The 25,025-nt window shown below is 48.1% G+C and overlaps 1 protein-coding gene across 2 annotated transcripts in view; it reads left to right on the forward strand.

Moving 5' to 3' along the window:
• LOC142576543 (sulfotransferase 1A1-like) overlaps positions 1-22,969 on the forward strand; it is a 97,011-nt gene extending 74,042 nt beyond the window's left edge. For both annotated transcript variants that reach the window (XM_075686710.1, XM_075686709.1), the window contains 2 exons: positions 1,350-1,776; positions 21,978-22,969. In XM_075686710.1, coding sequence (XP_075542825.1) covers positions 1,381-1,776; positions 21,978-22,562 — 981 coding nt within the window. In that variant the 5' untranslated portion in view covers positions 1,350-1,380 and the 3' untranslated portion in view covers positions 22,563-22,969. The remainder of the gene's footprint in view (positions 1-1,349; positions 1,777-21,977) is intronic.
• The last annotated feature ends 2,056 nt before the right edge of the window (positions 22,970-25,025 follow it).

A 25,025-nucleotide genomic window follows, 5' to 3' on the forward strand; every position in this document is an offset into this window, starting at 1 on the left:
TGGTATATGCCAATTAGAATTAAGAAGCCTTAACTCCAGATTTTGTAAACATCGTAGTGTTGTGCACTGTGAACGAATGAAGTATAACCAAATGAAATAAACTGAATAAAATTACGTGCTATTTATTGACATGAAATAATTAACAAGCCGGTTTCCTCCCTTGCATGTGATGATGTGAGCAACGGTAAGTGTACTTACAAGTCGGCATCACTGTTATCATCATCATCGGCCTATATTCATGTCGACTGCAGGACGAAAGCCTCTCCCAGTGACCTCGAATTACCTCTTTCTTGCGCTAACTGATTGTAAGTTGCATCTGCAAATTTCCTAATCTCAGTACTTCGCCGAATTTCCTACCGTCCTCTACTGCGCTTCCATTCTGTTGGCACGCATTCTGTAGATATAATAACTGGAATTACCTTTATACAGGCGTATTCATGCCACGGATAATGTTTGTCTGATTTGAGCATATTTCGAGTGACTCTGTAGCGTATGGTTGATTCACGTTCTCTACGTACTTCCTTCCTACGTTTCAGCGGTTTTTACTAATTGTCGATAAACAGAAAAGTTCTTGAGCCGTTTCTGTTTATGTGCATTTGTTTTTATATGCTTTTTTGGAATCTGTTATGTAAAGTGCTTTTTTAGAGCGCAGCTCTTACGAGCCCGTTCCTGCGGCGAGCGTCGGCGCAACCGAACGAACGAGCACAGGAAAAGATGAGAGAACGCAGGGCGCAGCGGGGTATGAAAGACGCGAGCACAAAAGCAGATGAGGAGGGTCCAGCGAAACCATGAAGCCCGAAGAAAAACACGAGTGTACGGCTTAAATGTGCAAAGAAAAGCGTACTGCGGCGACGACGCCCAACAGATGGCGCCAGAGTGGCGCGCGCCGTCTGGGTGTCTGTGTGCGGCGGCTGCTGGAAATCGCGCACACGCGTCACCTCCGCGCTGCCGCTCGCGATCTCCCGATTACCGATGCAGACGCGCCGTGCTCCACTCCGTTTGCAATGCGCCGCACGAAGCAGATTGTCCGCGCCAGCCAATTCATCGCGAAATGAAAACACGTACAGAGCTGCGCTAATATTTCGCATTTCGGAGCATCGTAATCGTCGGTGAATGTTTTTTTCAACCTACAAGAGCGCTGTAGGTTCTTAAAATATTAGGTGTATTTGTTAACATTCTTTGGTACTTCTGCTGTGTGATGCTTTTTAAATGCCTGTATAAACAATTGTGTCCTTTTTTTTCTATACCACCTACTACACCTTTTCCTTCAACCAGCTTGTGGCGATGTAGGTAGAGCGTAATCAAATAATATACAATGTTGCTTTCGTTCCTTTCTACTGATGATGCAGCTGCTGGGAAAGCGAAGAAGCCCAACGAGATATGGCCGGGTCCAGGCGTTTGCCCTACAGTCACATTATTGACGGTGTACCGAGGTGTCCTTTCACTACCCCTGGAACTCTAAGGCAAGCTCTAGAATTTGTGCCCCGGAAAGGTGACCTTCTTCAGTCGTCGTTCCCCAGAAGTGGCACCCATTGGGTTCAGTACATCACCCAGATGATACTGGCGGAAGGGAAGCCCATCGACTCATACGAGGAGTTCTCGCAGCGCGCGCATTTCATTGAATATCGATCGGGCATCGATGCCTACGGAGGTAGGACACCGGTTCGAAGTTTTTGCACTCACCTGCCACTGCGCAAGGAGATGCTTAACAAGGAGGCCAAGTACATCTATGTTGCCCGCAACCCCTGGGACGTCTGTGTCTCTCTTTACCACCACGTAAGTACAAAGAACATCTAGAGCATAAATGATTCACCGTGTAACCGGCTGTTTCAATAACATGAACGTTGAAGCTTACGAAAGATCGTGATACACCGATGCGTGATATTCTCAATTCATAAATTCAAGCATGTTGCTTGAAGTAAATAGTTAAAATAGTGCTCAGAAGAGTGCAATTAATTAGTCAGTCATCCATGTCGATTGCTTGTGCCGGCCTCTGCTAGCAATCGATCTAAAGAAATAATTATGTATAGTAAACATGCTCTATGTCACACATATATATATATATATATATATATATAAGAAACAGAATATTTCGCCAAAGCACTATTTATTTGCTATAAACCGCTCATTTTGTGCCTGTATTCTTGCTTGGCGTTCTGTTGTTTGCGGTGTGATAATTTATGTAACTGGTGATAATTTTTACGCATGCCGTAAGTTCTTTTCTGTTTTTAATGTGCCAATGTTTTGCATTCATCCCCTGTATTGATCCCGCTATGCTTGCACCGAATGTCTACTATATTTCCCATATCTGGACCCATCCACTAGCCTACGGCCATTGGGTCCAACAGTCTTTTGCGTATGCACTGTAACACCTATGATGATAATAATAAAGATACAGAGAAAGAAAGTTCACTTGAATGGAAAGGGAACGCTAAAAAGCAATTCTTCAAAATAGGCACGGCCTATGTTCATGCTTGTGTAGCACCAGACAATGAGTATTGTTCTGCATTAAGAAAAAGAAGCAGCCGCTAATTGCTTGCTTAGAAGTTCGATAAAGATACAGTGCGATGCAACTTGAGAAACAAGTATATTGAAGCCTCCAAGATTTTAGAAGAGAGCGAGAGAGAAATAAACTTTATTGTAAGACCAGGCTTCTTGAGCCCAAAGGTGGGTGGCCTCCTCAGTCCAGGTAGCCTTGGCTCGCTGCCGCCGCCCGAGCCCTGTTTACCAACCGCAGCTGGCTGTCAGGGTCTTGCGTCACCAGCAGAGCCTCCCACTGGTCTTCCAATTCTTCTTCTGAATCCGCCTCTTTCTGCATGATATCGCCTGGTGGTGATGATGATGGTGGTACTTCTCGATTATTCCTGCATCCAAGCACCATATGGCGCAAGGTGTTGGGCGTGTCCGGCGGGCAGAACTTGCAGTCTCGTCCGTAGATGCCCGGGTACATGGCGTGCAGCAGTGTTCCGTGTGGGTAGGTTCCAGCCTGTAGTCTTCTCCAGGTTACCGCTTGGTTCCTACTCATCGTCTTATGCGCGGGCGGGTAGCGGCGCCTCTGCTTCCTGTAGTGCGCCAAGATATCCGAGTACTTCTTGGATATCCGTTCATCATCATCGTCACAGTCGTTGGTACGTGTTCTCTGCGCGTCGGAGATGGCTCGGCGTGCATGATCTCGAGCCGCGGCGTGCGCCGCCTGGTTTCCCGTGAGAGACTCGTGTCCCGGCGTCCAGAGGATTTGTGCTGCGTCTATCTTGGTGTTGTTCAAGACCTGAAGTGCTGCCTTTCCAATCCTTCCGTTCATATACCTTCTGCATGCTTCTTGCGTGTCCGTCACCATGGTAACCATGGCCTTCTTGCACGTTGCGATGGCCAGGGCTATGCCCACCTCTTCCGCTGTGCTCGCGTCCTTGGCACGTATGGATGTGGCTATAAGTTGTTCGCCCTTCTCGTCGACCACGCTGATTGCGAATCGGTCGTTGGTACTGTACGCAGCTGCATCCGTATATCTAACGATTTCTTCTTGGCTGTTGGTGCGTTCGAGTATGCGCTTGAGCGCCTGTATTCTCACCTGTCTCCTTTCCTTGTCGTACTCGGGATGCATGTTTCTGGGAATGGTACTTATGTGTAGCTTGTCTCTGATCTCGTGTGGGAAGAGCCCAGATCTTGCAGCAGGGCTCTTCCCGTCTTTGTCTCTCCAGTTGGTTGACGTTGTGCGCTTCCACGAGCTCTTCCCACGTGTTGTGGACTCCCATTGTGAGTAATTTCGCTGTGGACGTGGAGGGGGACAGGCCCAAGGCAATTTTGTATGATTTTCTGATGAGGGCGTTTACTTTGTCTCGTTGACTGTTCTTCATGTCAACGTATGGGGTCCCGTACGTGACGATGCTCGTGAGCAGCGCTTGTATCATTTTCGTGCAGTCTTCTTCCTTGAGTCCGTGGCTTTTGCTAGTCACTCTTTTGATGAGGTGGGTTATTTGTTGCACTGTTCTCTGAATTTTTTCCAACTCTGCTCCCCTGCCCCGTCCTTTTGAATCAAGAGTCCGAGGATGCGGAGCGTCGTAACCTGCGGAATCATGATGCCTCCCACCTTTACTACCGGGTCTGGTATCTGCTGAGGTTGTCGGCCTCTTGTGCGGTTTCTTAGCACCAAGAGCTCCGATTTTTCAGGTGCGCACGTCAGTCCACATGCTTCCAGGTACTTTCAGTAGTGTCAACCGCTTCTTGCAGAGCGTCTTGCTGTTTACCTGTCGACCCTCCCGTAGTCCAGATGGTGAGGTCGTCAGCATATATTGCGTGACCAATCCCTTCTATTTGCTTCAGCTGCTTGGGTAGTGAGCTCATCGCCAGATTGAATAGCATCGGCGAAATGACGGAGCCTTGTGGCATTCCCTTTCGCGGTATGTCGAATTTCTCAGAGCGTAAGTTGCCTATCCCCACTGTGGCTGTCCGTTCATTCAGAAAAGCTTTGATGTAATTATATACTTTTTCGCCGCAGTTATATACGTTGAGGTGCTGCAGTATGGCTTCGTGTGACACGTTGTCGAAAGCCCCTTTCACGTCAAGTGCGAGGATGGCTCTCTTGCTGTGCGTGTCCAGCTTGTCGATGACTTTTTCCTTGATTTGCAGCAACACGTCTTGTGCGGACAGGTGAGCTCTAAATCCGAACATAGTGTTTGGGACGTGTTCGTTGTCTTCGAGATAGTCGATCATGCGGTTGTGCACCATGTGCTCGTGGAGTTTTCCAGCACACGAGGTTATGGATATAGGACGAAGGTTCTGCACGCTGATGGGCTTGTTGGGTTTAGGTATCATGGTTACCTCGGCATGTTTCCATTCCGGTGGTACTTTATCGTGTTGCCAGCACTCCTTGATGTATTTTTAGAGCGCGTCTACAGAGGGTCCGTCAAGGTTCCGGAGTATCTTGTTGTTTATTCTGTCGTACCCCGGCGCCGTGTTGTGGGTGAGCTTGATCAAGGCCCTCTCGATTTCTGCTTCTGTGAAGGGCCGATCCATTTCTATATTTGGGTTGCCTCGATACTCGTCGAAGTGCGAATCTACAGTTATGTTCCGCTCCGTACTGAGGAACTTCTCCTTCACTTCTTTGATAATGTCTTCCTCTTTCCCCGGGTGGTTGTGTATGAGTCGCTGCACTTTCTGTTTTGCGGCGTTTTTGTTCTCCTTTTTTGATAGGAGAGTCTTGAGCACCGCCCAAGTGCGCTTGCTGCTTAAGGTACCTTGAAGCTTGTTACATGTTTCGCGCCAGTTCTTTCTTTCAAGTTGTTCAGAGTACTCTTGCGTTTCCTTGATCAGCTTAGAGATTCGAATTTTGAGTTTCCGGTTGCACTTGTTACGCTGCCAGCGTTTGGCGAGACCCCTCCGCGCCTCCCACAGGTGGAGTAAGTGCGGGTCGACCACGGGGGCGATTTGCGACAGCTGGATTTTAGAAGAAAAGAAAAAAGAAAAGACTGAATCGTCGCGATGGCACATCACAAGTCACCGTATACGTCGAAGCCTAGCTATAACGAAATTATTTTTTAACAACAATGGTTGCTTTCGTACTGTCAAATGCTCATATACTGTGGCATAAAACTCACGGCACGGTGCGAAAACGCGCTTGCAGCGAAAGCGAAATATTGCGCGCGGGCATGCATACAGACGCGCAGTCGGTCACCGCGAACCCGTGCGATCGTTGCATTGCAGCTTCATTCTGCATTGCTTCATTTGGTTACACAGACAGCTCACTATAAGAAAATATTTCACCATAGTTTTGTCTCAGCGATTGCCTACCTTTCACGCAAATAACCGGTTCAAGTGAATCGATTGCGGAGACCGCGCACAGTGTCCCAGCTTACTGCACGTTGTCGGTAAAGAGATACCATCTGTAAACCATTCTGTGCATTCTGTTCGTCCAAGAATATTACTTTCAACTTAAAATACTGCTGTCACTTCGTGAGTGCTTGCAAAAAATGTCCAAGAGGGCTCCCGCGTAGTATCTTTAGCGCCGATTGCCAAACCTATGCGGAGCGCGCCGCGTTATCCCTCAGACTACGCAAGTAAGGCGCTTCCGACAGATGGCGACTCCGTAAGTCCTCGCCCCCATAGTTGTATGAAACGCCGTGCTCGCCCCCAATACCGACATCGTTATAGTGACGGCGCCCTTGCTACATTATTGTTATTAAAGGGACGGGCCCCGTCACTTTTGTCGCTGCCACACACACACACACACACACACACACATATAAATATATATATATATATATATATATATATATATATATATATATATATATATATATATATATATGTGGTAGCAACAAAAGTTACGGGGCCCGTCCCTTTAATAACAATAATGTAGCAAGGGGGCCGTCACTATAATTCATATATATGTATATATATATATATATATATATATATATATATATATATATATATATATATATATATATATATATATATATATATATATATACTTTATTATTTTACAACGGGGGTGTTCGTCAAGTAGCTCTAGTAGGTTTGCAGCGGTAGGCCGAAACAAGTCGCTGCTATAGCGAAACAGGCCAGCAATTGAGCGCTTCTCGTCGTGCGTTCATTACAATCACTCCCCACCGAAAGAGTACCCATCCTGGCAACCTAAGGACAGAACAACACAGGGGGGTCATGGCACTGCTTGAGCCGGCAGACGTGGACAATTTCCTGGCCGCGACGATGCTGGTCGGATGGCGCTTCCATCGGCTCGATGAGGTAGTTTACCACGGATATTTGTTTCAGTACCCGATAAGGACCGTGGTACTTGGAGAGCAGCTTGGAGGAAAGGCCTTGAGCGGTAGAGGGCACCCACAACCAGACCAGCGAGCCAGGAGCAAAGCACGTAGCCGTAGTGGATGCACCTGGCAATGTGTTTGCGCTGCTGCTCCTGAGATGAACGAACGAGCAAGCTGGCGACGTTCTTCGGCCTATACAGCCGCTCGAGAAATAGTCATCGACTACGAAGCATCTGGCCAATATGGTAGAATTGTGTCCATAGTGCATGAAGGTTCGTGTCCGTAAAGGAGAGAAAAAGAGGAGACCTCTGTGTTGCTCTGCGTGGCATTATTGTTGGCGTAGGTGACAAAAGGTAAAATGCGATCCCAATTCGAGTGGTCAGACGCTGTGTCATCCCATTCATTTGAGGAGGATATGCCGTGGTAGTGTGGTGAATGATGCAACAGTGCTTTAGCAATGCTGAAATGACATTGGAGAGGAACACGCGGCCGCGGTCGCTCATAATTCTCGAGGTGCTCCATTGCATACTGTTGCGTTTCGCCTGCGACACGTGGTTTTGCCGGCGCGACTGCGGCGGGGCGGCAGACATTTTGGCCCGATCGTCGTCGCCGCAACGCTCATCGGCAGGTGTTTCCAGGCGCGACTGCGGCGATGCGACCGCAAAGGATCACCCTCTCATTCCAGTCATTGTGCCCGAACCAGGCGATGCGAAAGCAGGGATCATCCTCTCATTATAGTCATTGTGCCCGACCGGCAGCGCTACGACAGGGTGCTACGAGATCGTGCTCGACATGGTGCTACGGCAGCGCTACGACAGGGTGCTACGAGATCGTGCTCGACATGGTGCTACGGCAGCGCTACGACAGTGTGCGTCACCATTAGCCCATTGTACATTCACGTGCTCGTCTTTTGAGGGGTTCCTTCTTGCCCTCAACTGCGAGAGTATAAAAACAGCTGCCCCCGGACGCCAAAAGGAGGGCTCCGATTTCTTCTGTTGAGTGAAGTGCTCTCCCGTCTCTCTACTTCGGTCAAACCTGACCGCCAACTCTTTGCGATGTTAAAATAAACAAGTTGTTTCGTTGTTACCAGTCGACTCATGCTTTGCCGGGACCTTCGGATGCTTCCAGTTGTACCCCAGGCCGCCAGGCCAACGCTACCCTTGGGGCTTGCGACCCAGGTACAACCACGGGCGTCAGCGCCGAGTTCCCAACAGATCGTACCAGCGGTGCGATCCCAAACAATACGATCAGGTTTTGAAGGACAAAACTGGCGACGTTTTTTTTGCTGTGTCAGATGACAGTGTTTAAGTTTCAGCGTGGTCGTTAGCAACAACAACCGAGTGGTTTCTGCTTAACGTGTTGCGAAGTGGACCGTATACGTCAATGCCGACGCGGTATAACACTTGCGCAGGACATCGTAAATATTGCAAGAGGCCGGCGGCATGTTGAGGTGGCGTCTCGCGTGGTTGGCACATGGGGCATCACCGGACATACTGGTGAACGAAATTGTACATAACGTGCTAGTAGTACCAAAGCTGTAGGCGAGAGTATGTGTTTAATACACCAACGTGGACGCATACCGGGTCGGCCAACGTGGAGCAGATGTCGGAGGGGAGTTGCCGAGGAATAACAAGCAACCGCTTGCGGCCGCTGGTTATCCCGAATGATGAAGTCCGAGGCTTGGCGAAGGAGCGTCCGAGAGACGGGCGCTGGTGACTGGCTTGACAGGAATGATGTAAGCGAAGACATCCATGGGTGTTTGTGGTGCTCTGATGGCATGTCGGAAATGTTGAGGGCGAAAGCACCGCAGGTGCAGATTGACGAGTAGACAGGACCAGAAGGCAGGGGTGACTCAGATAAAGCGTCTACCTCTGAATGCTTTCAGCCTGAGTGATAAACAATGCGGGTGTCGTATTCTTGTAGGCGCGGTGCCCAATGAGCGAGCCGATCAGGTGGATCTATTAAAGAAGATAACCGGCAGAGAGCATGATGGTCGGTTACGATGTCAAATAAGCGCCCATAAACATAAGGACGAAATTTTCTGGCAGCCCAATTGACTGACGGCCAGACTTTCCTCCTCGGTAACCGAGTAGTTCGCCTTGGCTTTAGAGAGGGTGCGGCTGGCATATGCGACGACGTACTTTTCGAAGCCATCCTTGTGTTGGGCAAGAATAGCGCCGAGCCACACACCATTAGCGTCCATGTGGATCTCAGTTGGAGCAGGGCGATCGAAGTGTCGCAGTACTGGAGGCGAAGTGAGAACGCGTCGCAATTCTTGGAATGCGTCGTCGCATGCCGGGACCAGGCAGATAGGTCAGAACTGCCTGCCGCTTGGAAGTTACGTCAAGGGGTGATGATAGACGCACAGTTAGGGACGAAGCGTCGGAAATATGAGCATAGGTCGGCGAAGCTCTTTCATGGTAGTTGGTTTAGGCAACTCGGACACAGCGCTACGTTTCGTAGAGTCCAGAAGGATACCGTCTTCTGAAACCATATGTCGCAGAATAGTAAGCCTGCGAGCGCCGAGTAGCATTTCTTCAAATTTAGTTGCAGTCCTGCAGTGGAGAGGCAAGCAAGGACTTGCTCGAGGCGGCTGAGGTGCGACGGAAAGTCGGTGGAAAAAAAAACCACAATGACATTTAAATACTAGAGGCACGTTTTCCGCTTCATCCCTGGAAGAATGGTGTCCATCATTCGTTCGGAAGCGTCAGGCGCATTGCAGAGGCCGAAAGGCATGACGGTAAATTCATGTAGCCCATCAGGTATTATAAAGACTTTATTTTGGCGATTGGCCTCTGCCATTGGCACTTGCCAGTACCCGGAGCGCAGACTCAGAGAGAAAAAGAATTCAGCTCCCTGTAAACTGTCGAAGGCGTCGTCGATGCGCAGCAGAGGATAGGAATTATTTCTCGTTATTTAGTTAAGGCGGTGATAGTCGACACATAACTTTATGGAGCCATTTTTTTTTACGAGGACAATCGGAGATGCCAGGAGGGACTGTTAGACGCCTGAATGATGCCCTCTAACAGTCTCTCCGGGCTTCAACGTGCCCACCAGCTATGGGGAACCACCAAGATTAGCTTCAGACAAAATAATGACGGCAGCCCAGTGTATCGGCGGGGCACTTACCTGGGCTTGACTGTTTTCAACGCGCTTTGCTGCGTGCACAAACAGTGTTCCCTCTATCCCGCTTTCCTCTTGCGGTTCCCCCTTTCTCTTCCCCCAGTGCAGGATAGCAAACCAGACGCTCATTTGGTTGACCTCCCTGCCTTTTCTATCTTTGCTCTATCTTTCTGGATGAGGCTACGCTCCAGCATGTCGTCAACCTGCTATTCATTGATCCGGCGTTCAGCGGCCGACACGCGATACGGACGCTGGTGTAATGGTGTTGGTTGACCGGTGTCGATACTATGAACAACTGCGTACGCTTGGCCCAAGGATGGTTGGCCAATGCCAATTGAGGCACGCAAACGCTAGAGAAGCTTCATAATTTTTGTGTGCTGCGCAGGTGTGAGTTCTGCGTCGACGGCACGAACGACGACGTCTACAGGGTCATCGTTCGCTGCGGGAGGAGTGACGGCACAAATTGGAAGTGATGCCGTATCACCAAACATGGTAGCCGTGAGAATGCAATCGAAAGCTTGAGAGGTCCGCAGGCACACGCCGGTGTCAGTGTTTGTTGGCTTCCTATGATATGAATAATAAAAATAGGGCACCTCGGTTAACCTCCTTTTTTCTCGTATATACATGCATATATATAAATGTAGCCGTTTCGGCCATGGACCGGCCTTCAGTAAGAATGGGTTGACAGGCATATCAAACAACTGCTACAAACTTCGGGTAGAGTCTTGCTGCAAGATTTCACAACTAATTTGCATTGAAGTTGTAAAAACATTACCAAAACAATATTTGAGGACAGGCCGTACAATAGAACTTCGACCATCAGTGATCCACAATCGTCAGACGTCTTCGTCAGACAACGGAAATTTAATTCCGGTAAGTTAGTTGCATACATCAAACAGAAGCGCTAGATATATAATAACATAATAACATGTGTACCTTAGGCAACATTTATGGCAAACTCCGTATGAATGCCGCGTCGTATGTATGGCGTCCATTTGCCGTTTTTTCTCGCCACCGTCATCATGTACCGTATTGTAGCGCAGTAGTAAATTAATGACGCAGTGAACGAATACGCCTTTGTAGTGTGCCGCATCTTCAACGCATCACTAGTGCTGAGGCCACATTGCTGGCATCTGTGTGGATTGATGTAGCTGCAGCTTCATTGAAGTGAGCGAGTACAGGCGAATTTTGGTAGGAGCTGCCGTAACTCGTTGTATGACGCTTCCAGCTCGTCTCTCCACATAAATGCGACGCCTTCACTTGTGAGGCTGGTGAAAGAGGCAATGCGCGCAAAACCTTTGATAATACGCCAGTAGCATGCGCAGTGGCACAGGAAACGTCGCACGGCCTTCTTGTCCTTGGGCCTTGCATACGTCGTGACAGCAGCAGTTTTTTCGGGATCAGGTATGATACCGTCATGACTGAATACATGACCCAAGAACTGAAGTTCTTCAAAGCCAAAGTGTCATTTCTCTGCTTTCATAGTAAGTGCAGCAGACTACATGGCTTGAGGAATGGAGAAGAGCCGCTTAAAATGTGCCTCGAATGTGGCCGAAAAATCAATTACGTCGTCCAAATATACCAAGCAAGCCTTCCATTGAGGCCAGCAAGGACGATATTCTTTAGTCGCTGAAACGTGGCCGGGGCTGAGCACAAACTGAAGGGGAGCACGTTGTATTCGTACAGCCCATCTGGCGTCACGAAAGCAGTCTTCTCTCGATCACGCTTATCGACTTCGATTTGCCAGTACCGACTTGTTAGATCCATCGATGAGAAAAAACGTGCAGGCCGTAGCCTGTCAAGAGAATCATCTATGCGTGGGAACGGATGTACGTGTTTCTTTGTAACACGGTTTAGCTTGCGGTATTCAATAGAACAACGCAAGCTGCCATCTTTCTTTTTTATGAGCACCACTGGCACTGCCCAAAGGCTTTTGGACGGCTCAATGACATCATCCTCTAACATTTTCTGGACCTGCGGTTGCATTACCTCGCGTTCTTGAGAGCCACACGGTACGTAATTTGTCGAATGGGTCTTGCAGTCTCCTCATTGATCATGCATTACTTAGTCAGCGGCGTTTGGCCAACTGGAGACCTGGAGGAGAAACAATCCTTTAATTGGTCAAGCAGTTCGAGAAGCTTTTGTTTATCTCTCGGTGGTAAACGTGGACCAATCTCGACGACGGGTGTAGGCAGTGACATATCAGCCATTGCTTCCTCTTGAGCAGCAAAATAGTGTAGAAGGTTGTCAATTTCGTCAAGGCATGCTACCGCGGTACCTTTGCTTATGTGCCGGTGTTCGTTGGTGAAATTCGTCAGCAGCACGGGAGCACATCCCTCTGTTAAGCTGAGAATGCCACGAGTGATGACAATACCTTGAAGGCTACAGAAGGGTACAGCAGCACCGCAGTGGTGTAGCCAAAGGACAGACGGTTTCCAGCGCCCAGGCAGAGCGTTACGAAAGGACGGGACACAGTATTAACTGGCATTCAGCTTCTATCATCGTAAGAGAGAAAAAAATTATCATCCCGATTGCTCCTTCAAACATTCTGCATACAATCTGCTACTAACACAATAAACCGGAACGGAGACCCCTCCCTGAGTTGTACGCAAGCGCATTACTTGTTCCGGCGCATATATAATAAATATCATCATGAATTCGTTCATTGTGAACAAGGCATCCGTATTGGGCATCGAAACGTCAATCTGTGGTTTTGAATTTTTGTAGCTGGCGAGTGTACGTTTATTCAGCCATGGCTCATATAATGCTTTCGCTATAATATTTTATAATCGTAAACTGATTTAGGCTGTTACTTGAGTGTGCCCGTTTATAACGGCTAATGGTTCACAGTGCGTAAAAAAAGCAGAAGATTCAACGAGTTGGAATCTATATACAGCTAAGCTTTGTGTCAGTGCATAACAAGTCCAAAGACGAGTTTGTATTTGTTCAATGTCCGCACAATGTGACACGAAAGGCTTTATTCACGCATTGCAGAGAGGCTGATGTAATGCCACAACCGTGGCCGCCAATGCTCGAGGGGAGCTTTCTGTTCTTTTTTTTTTTTTGTAACCGGGAAATCTCTTATACCTTGGTCCAGGATTAACCTTCTGTAATGTACGTGACGTCGGCGCGAAGGCTTAAAATATGCTCTCTTGACAGGGATGGCGCCACCATCTAGGAGCGGTGAAGCCAAGTACTGCACGATCTTGAACTGTAGCCTGAAGTTACACAGACGGGGACTAGAAGCAGACAGGCCGAGCGCTAACCCAGAACTAAACTTTTATTAAAGCTATATATATATATATATATATATATATATATATATATATATATATATATATATATATATATATATATATATATATATATATATATATATATAGATATAGATATATATATATATGAATGCAAATATCTCAGCATGTTAACATGATAAGGTCTCAAGACATCAGCGAAACATCAAGAGGTAGGGGTGCAAAAAGCAAACAAATAGACACTGCTTGAGATAAACACACGTGCTCAGATGATATTGAAATTCGAATTCTAACAGAGGACAATGATGCGCGCCTAACGGAAGTCTCTCCTAATCTTTTAATGTAAAATGTCTCGATTATTTCTCGTGTGGTTTGGCATTTGTGTCTTGAAAGAACTTTTGTGTCTTCAAACTAATGTTTACACCGCTATTGAAACAATGCGGCGCTAGATGTGAAGCATTAGGGTAGTTAAGCGATTGTTTGTGTTCTTTTAGCCTAATATTAGTACGCTTGCCGCTCTGTCCAATGTAAGTTCTCCCGCACTTAAGTGGAATCTGATAAACTATACCAGTGTTACAAGGCACAAAAGGGGACACACGTCTAACCCCTCAATCATCTTTTTTTCTTTGTTTGCCGCCCTGTTCAAGTTTTCTATTTATCATAGGGCACATGATAGACAACTTGCGAGGGGCCGAGAAAACTGTATTGACGTCATATCTATTGGCTACGTTGCGTAAACCATGGGACAACCTATGTACATAGGGCACCACAGCCAATGTTTTTTTTTCCTTTTTCTGTTTTTCTTGTTTGTTAGCGAGGCTTTTTACCCATTTACTGCATTTACTGCGAAGTACTGCATCAGGACCCTAACGAGCGTCGACAGTGAACGCTTCGGTAGTCTCAGCGCAGCAGAGGCTCCAACGACTCAGTTTTCGCACATTATTTGTCTTTCGCGTCGGCTTAGCCTGTGACGCCCCGTCGCCTATGTAGTGGAGCTTCAACATGCATTAACCGCGCTTACACGCCCCTACTACTAAGGGCGTGTAACCAACAAAGAACTGCGAAGCCAACTGAGAAAACTCTAGCGCTAAGCGGCGCAGAAATGCAATGACGTCTACGGGCGAATCTCGCTTTGGTCCGGCGAGAGACTCGCCAAGGTTAAGCAGAGCGCCATCGCACATTCGCGGTGCACGCTGCGTATTCTGGCACTCGCATCCCTGAAGCTGAGCGCGTCGCAACTGGCTGGCGAAGACACTATGGAGTCGCACCAAACTGCTCGTAGCTTCGCCGAAGCGACTCGGCAGAGGGTCGCCACTGGCCAACAGGACACCGTGCGCAAAGTAAATTTGCAACACCGTCGCCATCCCGGAAATCGTAGGGCTTTCGCTGCAGCGGATCGTGAGTTCACGAAGCGATTTACTCACAACCCGTTCGGTACCGCGAGTACGGTTTGCGAACGCTTCTTGTTTATGGCGGATTTGCGCAGTGCCCCGGCGGGTGCAATGCAGTGTCTGCGGAGGATGTTCCCCGCTCCCGAGCCGTTCGACTACTTTCCGTTGTGTATAAATTGTACAGGATCCATGTGCAGTGATAAGGTGCAAATGATGGCTACCTGCAAGTTAATGCTTGGCGTGCAATAAACACGCAACAGCTTCTATAAACACATGTCTCACTTTCGTGTTTTACCGATTCGTCTGAAAGAGGGAACTACTGTGTTTTTGTTTCTTTCATCTGATAATGACGATTTATCCTTCTTCCCTTTGAAACGGCGCAAGGACTAATCGTCACCTGGCCTGCTTGAGTTACTCAGGTATTTTATCACTGATTTCCCTTCAAGCATTCTTGTATACATTTTTTTTATCTTTTCTATCTCCCTTGTGCCTCTACCTATACTTTGCTGGATCCGGTCATACCAGTCTCTTCTCTGCTTTTTCTCCACCAATACTCTAAACGTCTCTTATTTTCTGGACTGCTGACCGCTTCATCCTTCCGTATACTTTCAATGCAAGCGTTTCTGGAAGTTGTAGATTACGTACTGGTGTTGCTGGGTGAATATGTTCGCATTCGTTTACGACGTGCTGAGTGGTCTCCGGATTTTGGCTGCCGCATACACAAACCTCATCTATTCGCGGTTATTTTTTCCAGTGTGTTTTCGCCCTTAACCAACCAGCTCGAGTCTCAATATAGCAAGGCAGTTTCCTTCGTGTTATCCTACAGATCTACCCTTATTATCACATTTTTCTAATTCTTGTGAATTTCCATGGTCCAGTACTCACCTAGCACGACGGAGGAGAGTGCCATCTAGTGGTGATGCAAGGATCCTAGCAGCGCGTGTCCTGCGCTGTTATTGGTTGGCCTTTCGGCTAGAAAACGGCCACATAGCACCCACGGTTGTGGCTGGAGTCGCAAAGAAAAGCTCCGCTTTTATAAATATATTGGAACCATGCACTACCAGAGAGGTGGCATACCGCATTGAGACGTCATCTTCGTCCTTGCCGCCCTCTCTTCGCTCGCTTTAGCAACGACACTATTTAACCGAATTCGAGATTATGAGTGTTTGCCTGTTCGTATAAATTCGTTTCGCGAAAACCAATCGGAGTAAATGCTTTTGTTATGTAAAGTAACCACTAGTTGCGGAAAATAACGTTCGCGGGAAAGTTGCATAATTGGCTGAAGAAACCTTCAAGGTTGCTCCCTATAAAAGGTATACCGCATTCGAGCGTTTGCCTTGGCCTCAGCAGCACTGTCTGGGTGTTCTCGTTGCTTTTTATGCTCCGTTCAACAATACACTTGACATGCAGCGTAAGCTACAACATGGTAGACCCAATCAGGGGAAACATCGTGCAGATGGTGTCAGCCCTTGACAAATAAATTGTGAAGGGCTGTTTCAGCACAATTGAGGAGTAACACCACCCATCAGGCTACTGTAGGGCCCGGACCTTACGGTGCGGTCTTTCTTGTGGAGTCTGCCGGCCTTCTCTATCATCGCAGTTCAGTGCCGGCTGCATAGGGCAGCACTGGCGTTACGTGAGCTATTTCTAAAGCAAGAAATTGGTCATCTGAAACGTATCAATTCCTTTTTTGTGCGGGCAAATTCGTTGTAATTGTTCTAGCCAACTAATCGTTCAAAATGCATAAGAAAACTAGCAATTCGACCAGAACACATCGAATGCTTCAACATGCAGGTCATTTCGTTCAAGAGGCGTTTATCTGCACCTGTCTTCCCGGTGTTAAATTTGCGCGCGACGTTGCAGGGTTACAAAAAAAATATGCATATCCAATACATATGCTGGAACCTATGTCAACTGAACCAAGCGTGAAGCACTTAATGCATTCATATAAAACCGTTCATCGTCCGCAACGCGTGCCTTCCGGCACGCGTTGCGGGCGATGGCACATGTTTTTGCTGATGACGTCATGCTTATTTACCGAGATATTTACGCTTATTTATTTACCGGACGATGACGTCATGCTTATTTACCGAGCTTTCTCGGCAAATAAGCATGACGTGAAAACCTATGCTAAGTCACCGCGGATTATATTCTTCGGGATGAGGCTGCTTGACATCTCCGAGATCAGTGAATTTTACTACTCAACTATTTCCAAGATCTCCCCGGTTTACTCAGCTAGAAGCCAAAAATACAGACTCGCCAAACCCCACTAAAGAAGCGAAAGTGTCACACGAAGCTTCGCTTTACTTTTAAAAGCTTTGCACTTGAAGACCTATATTTCTATAACGGACGATGTTTATGTACGGTACTGTTTTTGCTGGATTGCGCATCATTCAGTGAATGGAGTCTGTGGCCAGCACATAGGTATCGTATGGCATAGTTAGGTCTAAATATAAGCCGATTACTCCCGTGAATGCTGTGCTATGTGTGATCTATTCGACAATGTAGGGACAGGAGCCGCTGCAGCCCTTCCCTGCAGACACAGCCAGCAACGTTCGGAAGCGTTCGCAAACAGAGGTTCGCTTACAGAGCAATCCGTTATCGATGGTGGAATAGAACCTCGAACTTCAAGCACAACACGATGCTCTCATCTTGGACCAATAACCGACCGCGTACTTCTCTTGCCCCAATGCCAAGTGGCTCTTAAAGTCAATTGGCGTGTGCGCCTCGTCTGGTAGATTGTGTGCGCGACCATATTGTACGAAACTCTATGTGCGCGACAACATATGCGCACGACTGCTCTCATTTGACGCTCGTGCTCTAGCGCAAGTGATTTGTTGCACCCAAAGGTTTAGATGCTATGGGATGTGGTTGTGCTGTGTCGCGTTTCTTCGCCGTTGTGGTTGATGTCTCTTGTCGTACTGCGCCGGTTCGTATTTTCGGTTTACCAAAGCTTCGCTTATAGCAATAGGCACAGCACGTGAGATCTGCATGATCTTTTTAATCCTGCGCAGTATGATTTGACAAAATATTTCCTAACTGTATTTCGAATGCTAAGGTCCTCAAGTGCCAACATACTGTACTTGGCATTCTAAAACTTCTTTGTATTCGTGGCTCAAGTTTGTCAGCATTACTTTCGTTTTTCCTCCGTGCAGTTGAGCGATTCCTCCTGTGACTCAACTTTCGCGGTTCAGCAGTTAACGGTGGTTGTCCTTGACGACGCCTTCTACGTCTGCTGGTCTTTCAGCTGTGACTGAAATGATACTAGAGCTAGGCGGGATGCTGACTTGATCTTTAGTATACTCAAGGCATGTTGACTCGAAGAGCCCTCCGACACTGTCGCTTGGTCTTTGGATACCGTGATAGACTTCGACTTCAGGCCGATGTTTGCTCCGTATTGATTGAGAAAGTCCATGCCGAGAAGAACGTCTCGCGAGCACTGTTAACAGAAAAAGGAGGTCGCAGTGTAGGTACGGTCATGAACGGTAATTATTGCCGTGCAGATTACAGTCGGCGTTACCAGATGTCCTTCAGCTGTCCGGGTTTGATGGCCTTCCCAAGCTGTCTTCTTTTTCTTCAACTCAGCGGCAAATTATCCACTGATGGCGAAGTGCTCTGCTTCCGAGTCAGAGCTGTGACATTGCGGCCGTCGAGAAGCACGTCGAGTTCAGTGGTTCTTCGTCTTGCATTGCAGTTAGGTTGCGGCGTCGGGTCAAGGATGTGTCGTATTATCCCCCTGCTGTTATGTCTAGTAGGCAGGGCTTCTGTAAGAGGGATAGCCTTGGCTTCGATGCTTCGCCCGGATGGCAGTGTGTCGTTGCTTCGTTTTCGAGTTGGGTCTTGAAGCGTCGTCGTCAGCGGTAGAGTATTTTCGGCATTTCGACAAACAACAACCGCACGTCCATCGGATGCTGCTTTTAGTTTTCCGGATGTGGGAGCTAACTCACCGGCCATGGGTTGTGCCGGCCGCGGGTTGGTTGTCGCTGCGACGAAAAACGGTGGCCACGCCGCGGAGAACATGAAGATTGTCGTAGTCTCAACTCAGTTGCTGCCAGGTAGTCGGCAATGTCTCACTGTTGTTCGCTTTGTCGCGCGCAAGGCGCATTCAAGTTGAATTTTCATAGTCCCATCTGACGGTATGTCCCGCTTTTCCGCAGTGGTAACACGGGCGGTGGGCCGGGAAACGCCACATGTGCGTTTCCGTCAGGGTGTTGCGCGGGTCGACGAGCGCACGGTGTACGGCGGCAGCGTCTACCGATGGAATTGTGGCGTCATGGGGCTTTGACGTAAGCGCAGCGGGGGAACATGACGGCGGACGACGTCGGCATAAGTCACTGTTTCGGGCTGAAAGTGCGGCGGTTCAGGGACTCTCGGTGACAGCCGAGTTTCTTCGCGGACGGCGTCGGCAATTGATGCCACTTCAGGTTGCGACGATTGGAACATCTTCGGCAGCTCTTCGCGCACGACAGATCTGATATGTCATGCAGGTCGCTAGAGCAGAGTGCGTGGGATCTTGCGCAGTCAGCAATCAAGTGGCGGTTGAATTGTCTGGTGCCCATTTCCAGTGTCTGCTCAATCGACGACGCCTCTGCTAGAAATTAAGCTATGGTAATCGGTGGGTCAACGGTGCTAAAACTGAAAGTGCTGTTCGTTTAGTTCGGAGGATGTCAAATCGGCATCATGGGCTCAACGAGGATAGCCTCATTCGACTAATGCATGCCTTCGTTCTGTGCCACTTTACATACGTGGCAGCCATGCATCAATGGAGACGGGCAGATCGGGATAAATTGAATGCACAGCTTAGGAAGATTACTAAACGTGCTCTCGGTTACCGGTATACACTTGTACAGAGCGCTTAATGCAGCTTCGCATTCATAATACTCTGGAAGAGATTGCAGAGGCCCAGGAGCGCGCACAGCTAACTTGCCTCACTACAACGAAGGCAGGGAGATCCATCTTGCACGAACTCGGATATCACCCCGTTTGAGTAGCAGAGCTGTTCTCTTACGTTCCTCCTTCAATTCCTGAGAACATTACGGTCACGCCCATACCTAGGAACATGCACCCTGTTCATAATCGCGGTAGAAGGATGGCAATGGCGGCGAACCTCCTTAGGCAAATACACAGTGATCAGCGACAGGTCAGCTTTGTGGATGCCGCTTCTTGTATGGGACATCGGGTGTTCACTATCGTCACTGTCGACGGCCGGCAAGGCATCACCAATGCAGCCTCGGTTCGGACGAAGGACTCTGGAATAGCTGAACAAATGGCTAGTGCCATAGCCCCGCTGGATAGCTCACGGGACGTCATCTATAGTGATTCAAGGTCTGCAGTCAAAGCATTTGAAAAAGGCTCCGTTTCCAAACAGGTACTCAGTCTTCTTTGGCACAAGGCAGTCACGCACCTCTTCATTTATTGGTTTCCCGCACATTAGGGTCAGATAAAGGGTGCCCCTCCCTACCTCAGCGAGTTGTCTCACGGGGCTGCGCGTGAACTTGACCACGGCGCTACCATCGACCAATCGGAAGCCGACTCCCCAGAGAACAGGGACACGCCCTCCACCTAGAACGAGATTACTAAACACTACTATCTCAGCCGTAGAACCTACTTTATTCCTCATCCGAGGCTTAATAGAGCTCAAGAATTAACGCTCCGTCTGCTACAAACAAATACGTATCCAAATCCGTCGCTCTTACATAAAATCTATCCGGATACTTACACCAATGCTACCTGCCGCTATTGCGGAGAAATATCCACGTTAGACCACATGCTCTGGCGGTGTGCCCGGTCACACTCTATCATCGATAACAGCTCGGCCAGATGGGAGGCGGTGCTCCGCAGCCCTCTTCTGGCTGACCAACTCCGGGCTGTCCAACAGGGCCACGATGCGCCGAGAGGCTCGGCCTTCCGTTTCCCACGTGGGGGCGGCCTGCTTCGGGAAGATTCACGGTCTGCAGGACTTCATTAAATTTTTACCATACCATACCATGCCATCGGTGGATTGTGCATCAGTCCGGTGAATAGTTTTCGCTTTACGCAGCGCATAAAAAAACGAACCTTTCTTTCAGGCATGTCGGGGTCGGCGTGGTGGAATAGCCGAGTCATTTCCTCAGTGAAGATTGCAAGTTACTCGTTTACTAGGTGCCTCTGGGCTTCCAGCAGAGCTTGAACTCGCTCTTTACGCACTACGCTTGTGAATGTCTGTAGGAAGCCTCCACATAACATGTTGTTAAAGTGGATTCTCGGTTTCCAAAGCACGTGGCTCCCTTGGCTGCTGCAGGACGATGGCTGCGGGGTTGCTGCATCCGTCATCGTGGCGGCTGACTTGGGCATGGTTTTTCTGGATGTCTCGGGTAGAAGTCCGCGCTTCGGGGGCAGGTTTTGTAGTCTGCGGCTAGCTCGATGGTCCGGGTTGACGCAGTCATTGTTTTGCGAAGAAGTTCGGTAAATGAACATAGAAGCACCTCCACCAGATGTTACTTAGTGACGGTGAAGAACACCGCAGCAAAACTGTGTATCACAAAACTAACTCGTTACTGGGCGAACTTATTCCCCTAAAAGCAAATGGCATTCAAAGCAAAACGATAGTGGCGAGCGAAGTCGGCGATCTACGAAAACCTGATCTGCTGGTCAAGTCCGTCGGCTTTTAAACACGACTCGTCGAAGGTTCGAGCGTAACTCCTGGGGCTCGTATACCTTCCAGAAAGTGCAACGCTTTTCGCGGCGCGCAGTCAATCTGATCTCATAAGGTTCACACAAAACATACATATAGATAGAAACAACGAAAACATTCGAGTAGGTTGCAAATCGTGCCGGCGCGTCTTGCGCTGAGTGATAACTTTAACCTGTTAGTTGGTTAAATGTAGCCCCCGGAAAAAGGATAAACAAGTACGCCACGTGTCAATATGAACGTTTTTATTTTACTTTATGTAATCGTAGCGCCCACTTATGCAATGCCTTACTAAAGACCTGCAATGTATTTCTAATTAAAATATAAACAAATTACGCGGGAGCACTGAATAACTTATATTATTGTTTCCGAACACATCAATCAAGAACGCTGGTATTGTGCTGGGTGATGCAGAAAAATTTATTGGAGCATGCTTTGCATACTGTGCATGTGCAGATTACCTATACGACTGCAGAAATAACGAGCGTAAAAATTATAACCCACACCTGGTATCGGTAGGGAGCGTGCGGAATGTCCGCGACATGTTGTGTTATTTTTCCTTTATCCACTTCAGGCAGTTTGGAAATTCTGCATCTGCCACCAAATCGTCAGCGCTAGTTCGTGCAAGATATTGACATAAAAGATTGCGCAGCGAACTGTTTATATTTAGCGCTTAACCCAACCGAAGCCCTCATGCAGGAGTGCTGGCGGCTCAAGCTGATTGCATATTTGTTGACTTGTTTTATTTGTTTTATTTTTTATTCCCCTCTCGCAGATGTCCGACATGAGCATGTATCGCTTTGAAGACGGCACTTTTGACGACTTTGTGGAGGCGTTCCTGACAGGATCACACGGCTACGGCTGCTACTTCGAGCACGTGATGCAGGGCTACTCCCTGAAGGACGAACCCAACGTTCTCTTTCTCACGTACGAAGAACTAAAGAAGGACCCTCGCAGTACTGTGCTTCGACTGGCAGGCTTCATAGGCGAAAGCTACGGAAAAATGCTGCGACAAGACAAGGCGGAGGGGAGAGACCGTCTAGACGTTATACTCGCGAGAAGTAGTGCGGAGAACATGCGACGGGTGATGGTCTTCGACCTCAGCAAGCATCCCGTGCCGGAGGTTGACAAGCAGCTGAAGATGTTAGACATCTCGTCCAGGGCGGCTTACGAAGGTGATCCCAAGCGCCATAGCTTCATTAGAAAGGGTGCCGTTGGGAACTGGAAGCAGCATTTCACGCGGGAGCAACTAAGCCTTATGGAAGCCACCATCGCAGAGAAGACGCGGGGCTCGGACATAATGAAGCTTTGGGAAGATATACGACGAGAGGCGCTGGTCGTATGTTCAATGCTGCAATGACAATAGCAAAGCATCACTGAATCATCGATGGCTAGTGTGTTTGCTCCGGGAAATAGGGTTGGGAAACGCATGTTGACACGGCATGGTAAGGAGGTGTGCTTCCGCACACGAAGGCAACATGCGGAGCATGACTGATTATGATAATAAAATTGGCTGCCTCATGCTCCTCATGCTGCCTCATGCTCCCGAGGAACTTGAGAGCAATGTAGCGAACGTTGCGCACTGTTGAAGTGACATGTACGGAAAGAAGCAATGTATCTGTGCTTCCTCGACGTGCAGGTCCCTGTACCCTTTATGCATGTCCTGGAGCATGGCTTAAACCCTACTTACTTTATAATATAACGGCATATGGTGAAAAATACCCATTCTTTATAGAAAACATTCAACGAGAATAAAACTTCTGGATGACTAAAGAAACAACGTGTCTACACTGAATTCATCTTTTGATGTCTGTGGAGGCGCTCAGGTAAGGCGACGGCGCCAGGATGGAAAACAGCTGTTTTAATGTGCCTCGTTTGTGTCCAAAGATATTTTGCACCTTGCTGCAGACTGAGGCACAGAGCGCTGCTGCAATAAGATAGATAACCACCTCTCAGGCGTTCATAGGGGCAGAATAATTCTCCGCAATGTAAACAATGCTGACCTATATCACCTTTATGACCACGTAGCACCCCTGGATCTTTGAAAAGAAGAAAAATTATTGATTCTGCCGCCGAGCGACATGATTGGAGCGAAAGTTTAGTCCGTTTTCTGATTTGGCTTAGGAGTAGCCAGTCTTCGACACTGCAGCTGTCGCGCACCGTTGTTCACCAGGGAGCGCTTCCTCCCGACCGTGCTCTTATATTTCAATTGACTTTCATTCGGTTCTGGTAATTACCTTCAGAGTGACGCCTGCTGCTTAACGGTTGCCCCAATATATAGGCTAGCGCAGGGCTGGTTTCTATACTGCTCTAAATGTGCTCATGATGAGCCCACAATGTATGACAAATACATACTGCTACTGACACCGTTGACAATATTATATGACCCGTGACAATAACAACTTTCGCAGTTGCCGGGCTCGCCTCCGCGTGTTCAATACCACACAGCCTCTCAACTGTGATGCAGCGCATAGGGCGCAAATAATCTGAAACGTATGTTTCTTGGCACAAGCGAAGAGGCGCTGCTGGCAGTTGCCTCTATTTTGCGAAGATCTAGGAACATTATGACTCCTAAAACCCCTTGATAATTTGAACGTAGCGACAATCTCTTCATGACGGCGCTTTCCTCCTCGATTCTCCTCTACTGCGGGCTCCGCTCGCGCTGCGCACGGCACGCTTTTTCTCCTGGGCTCCCGGGGACGGGCCGCAGCATTCTATGGAGGCGCATTATTTTGGGCCAGTTGCGCGCCCCAGTGGTGTTGAAGTTTTTTAGAGATGCTCATAACAACAACGATAATCCTGAAGGCAATGTTTATGAGGAAGTTGTTTTTTCTGAAATCCGTATGAACAGGGTATACTGATGTAAAAGGAGCTTCGCGGATAATTTTATACTATAGACAATTTTTCTGCCACATGATGAGATACTTTACTGTGTGCGTCTGATCTAGCATTGCTTGGGACACATCACTCTGCATGTGTCTTATTAAGCGAAAGTCTTAGATCTCCGCTTCAAGTGCGCGTTGTGAGGTGTAGAAAATATCCTATAACCCAAGGAAAGCCGGAAGCGAACCAAAGCATACCCAGTCGTGTATAAGAGATGATTACTGCTTAGTAGAGTTAACTAACGCTTGATTAATGATTGTATTAGGGTAGGTTAAGGAGGATTAAGGAGAATTGAAGTAGATTATGGTCAACAAAGGTGCATTATTGTGGATTAAGGACGAATATGGTGGATTAAGTTCGACGAAGTTCGATTAGGGCGGATTCGGGTGAAATACGTTGCAGTGCTAAACATGACTGCCTGCGAAATATTATCTGCATTACTACATCATGACCACAATCATGACTGATTGCTCAACCTTCGTAATCAAAGCGCATTGATGCACTGATTTCGGCTCGTGTTAAACCTGTGCAAAAAGTTTCCTCACTGAACAAAACCACAGAATGGTGCTTTTAATACATGAGCTGTTAAAGCGAAGATTCCCGGCCTCCGCTTAGATGTCGATATCAAAAGCAAGCGTACGCGATCATGTGAACATCCCCTTTTTCTCGCCCATGGGCTCTGGTGAAGGCGACTGCGGTCCAAGTTCATCGACAGTAGCTTGGCCTTGTGAACGGAGTTGTATCGCTGCCTTGCGATGGTCTCGTAGTTCATCGGCAGTGAACTCGCGTCTCCGGCCACGCTTGGCTCTCTCGTCTGATGACGTAGACGCGAGCGATAAAACTTCAGACGATGAAGACCCCATAGCGTCGACAGTGGTGCCACTAAGGTCCCTGAATAAAACTTAAGGTACTGACATGCTCTTATCTTGCCACTGGCGCT

This window comes from Dermacentor variabilis, chromosome 3, assembly GCF_050947875.1.
Source record: "Dermacentor variabilis isolate Ectoservices chromosome 3, ASM5094787v1, whole genome shotgun sequence".
Lineage (NCBI taxonomy): Eukaryota > Metazoa > Arthropoda > Arachnida > Ixodida > Ixodidae > Dermacentor > Dermacentor variabilis.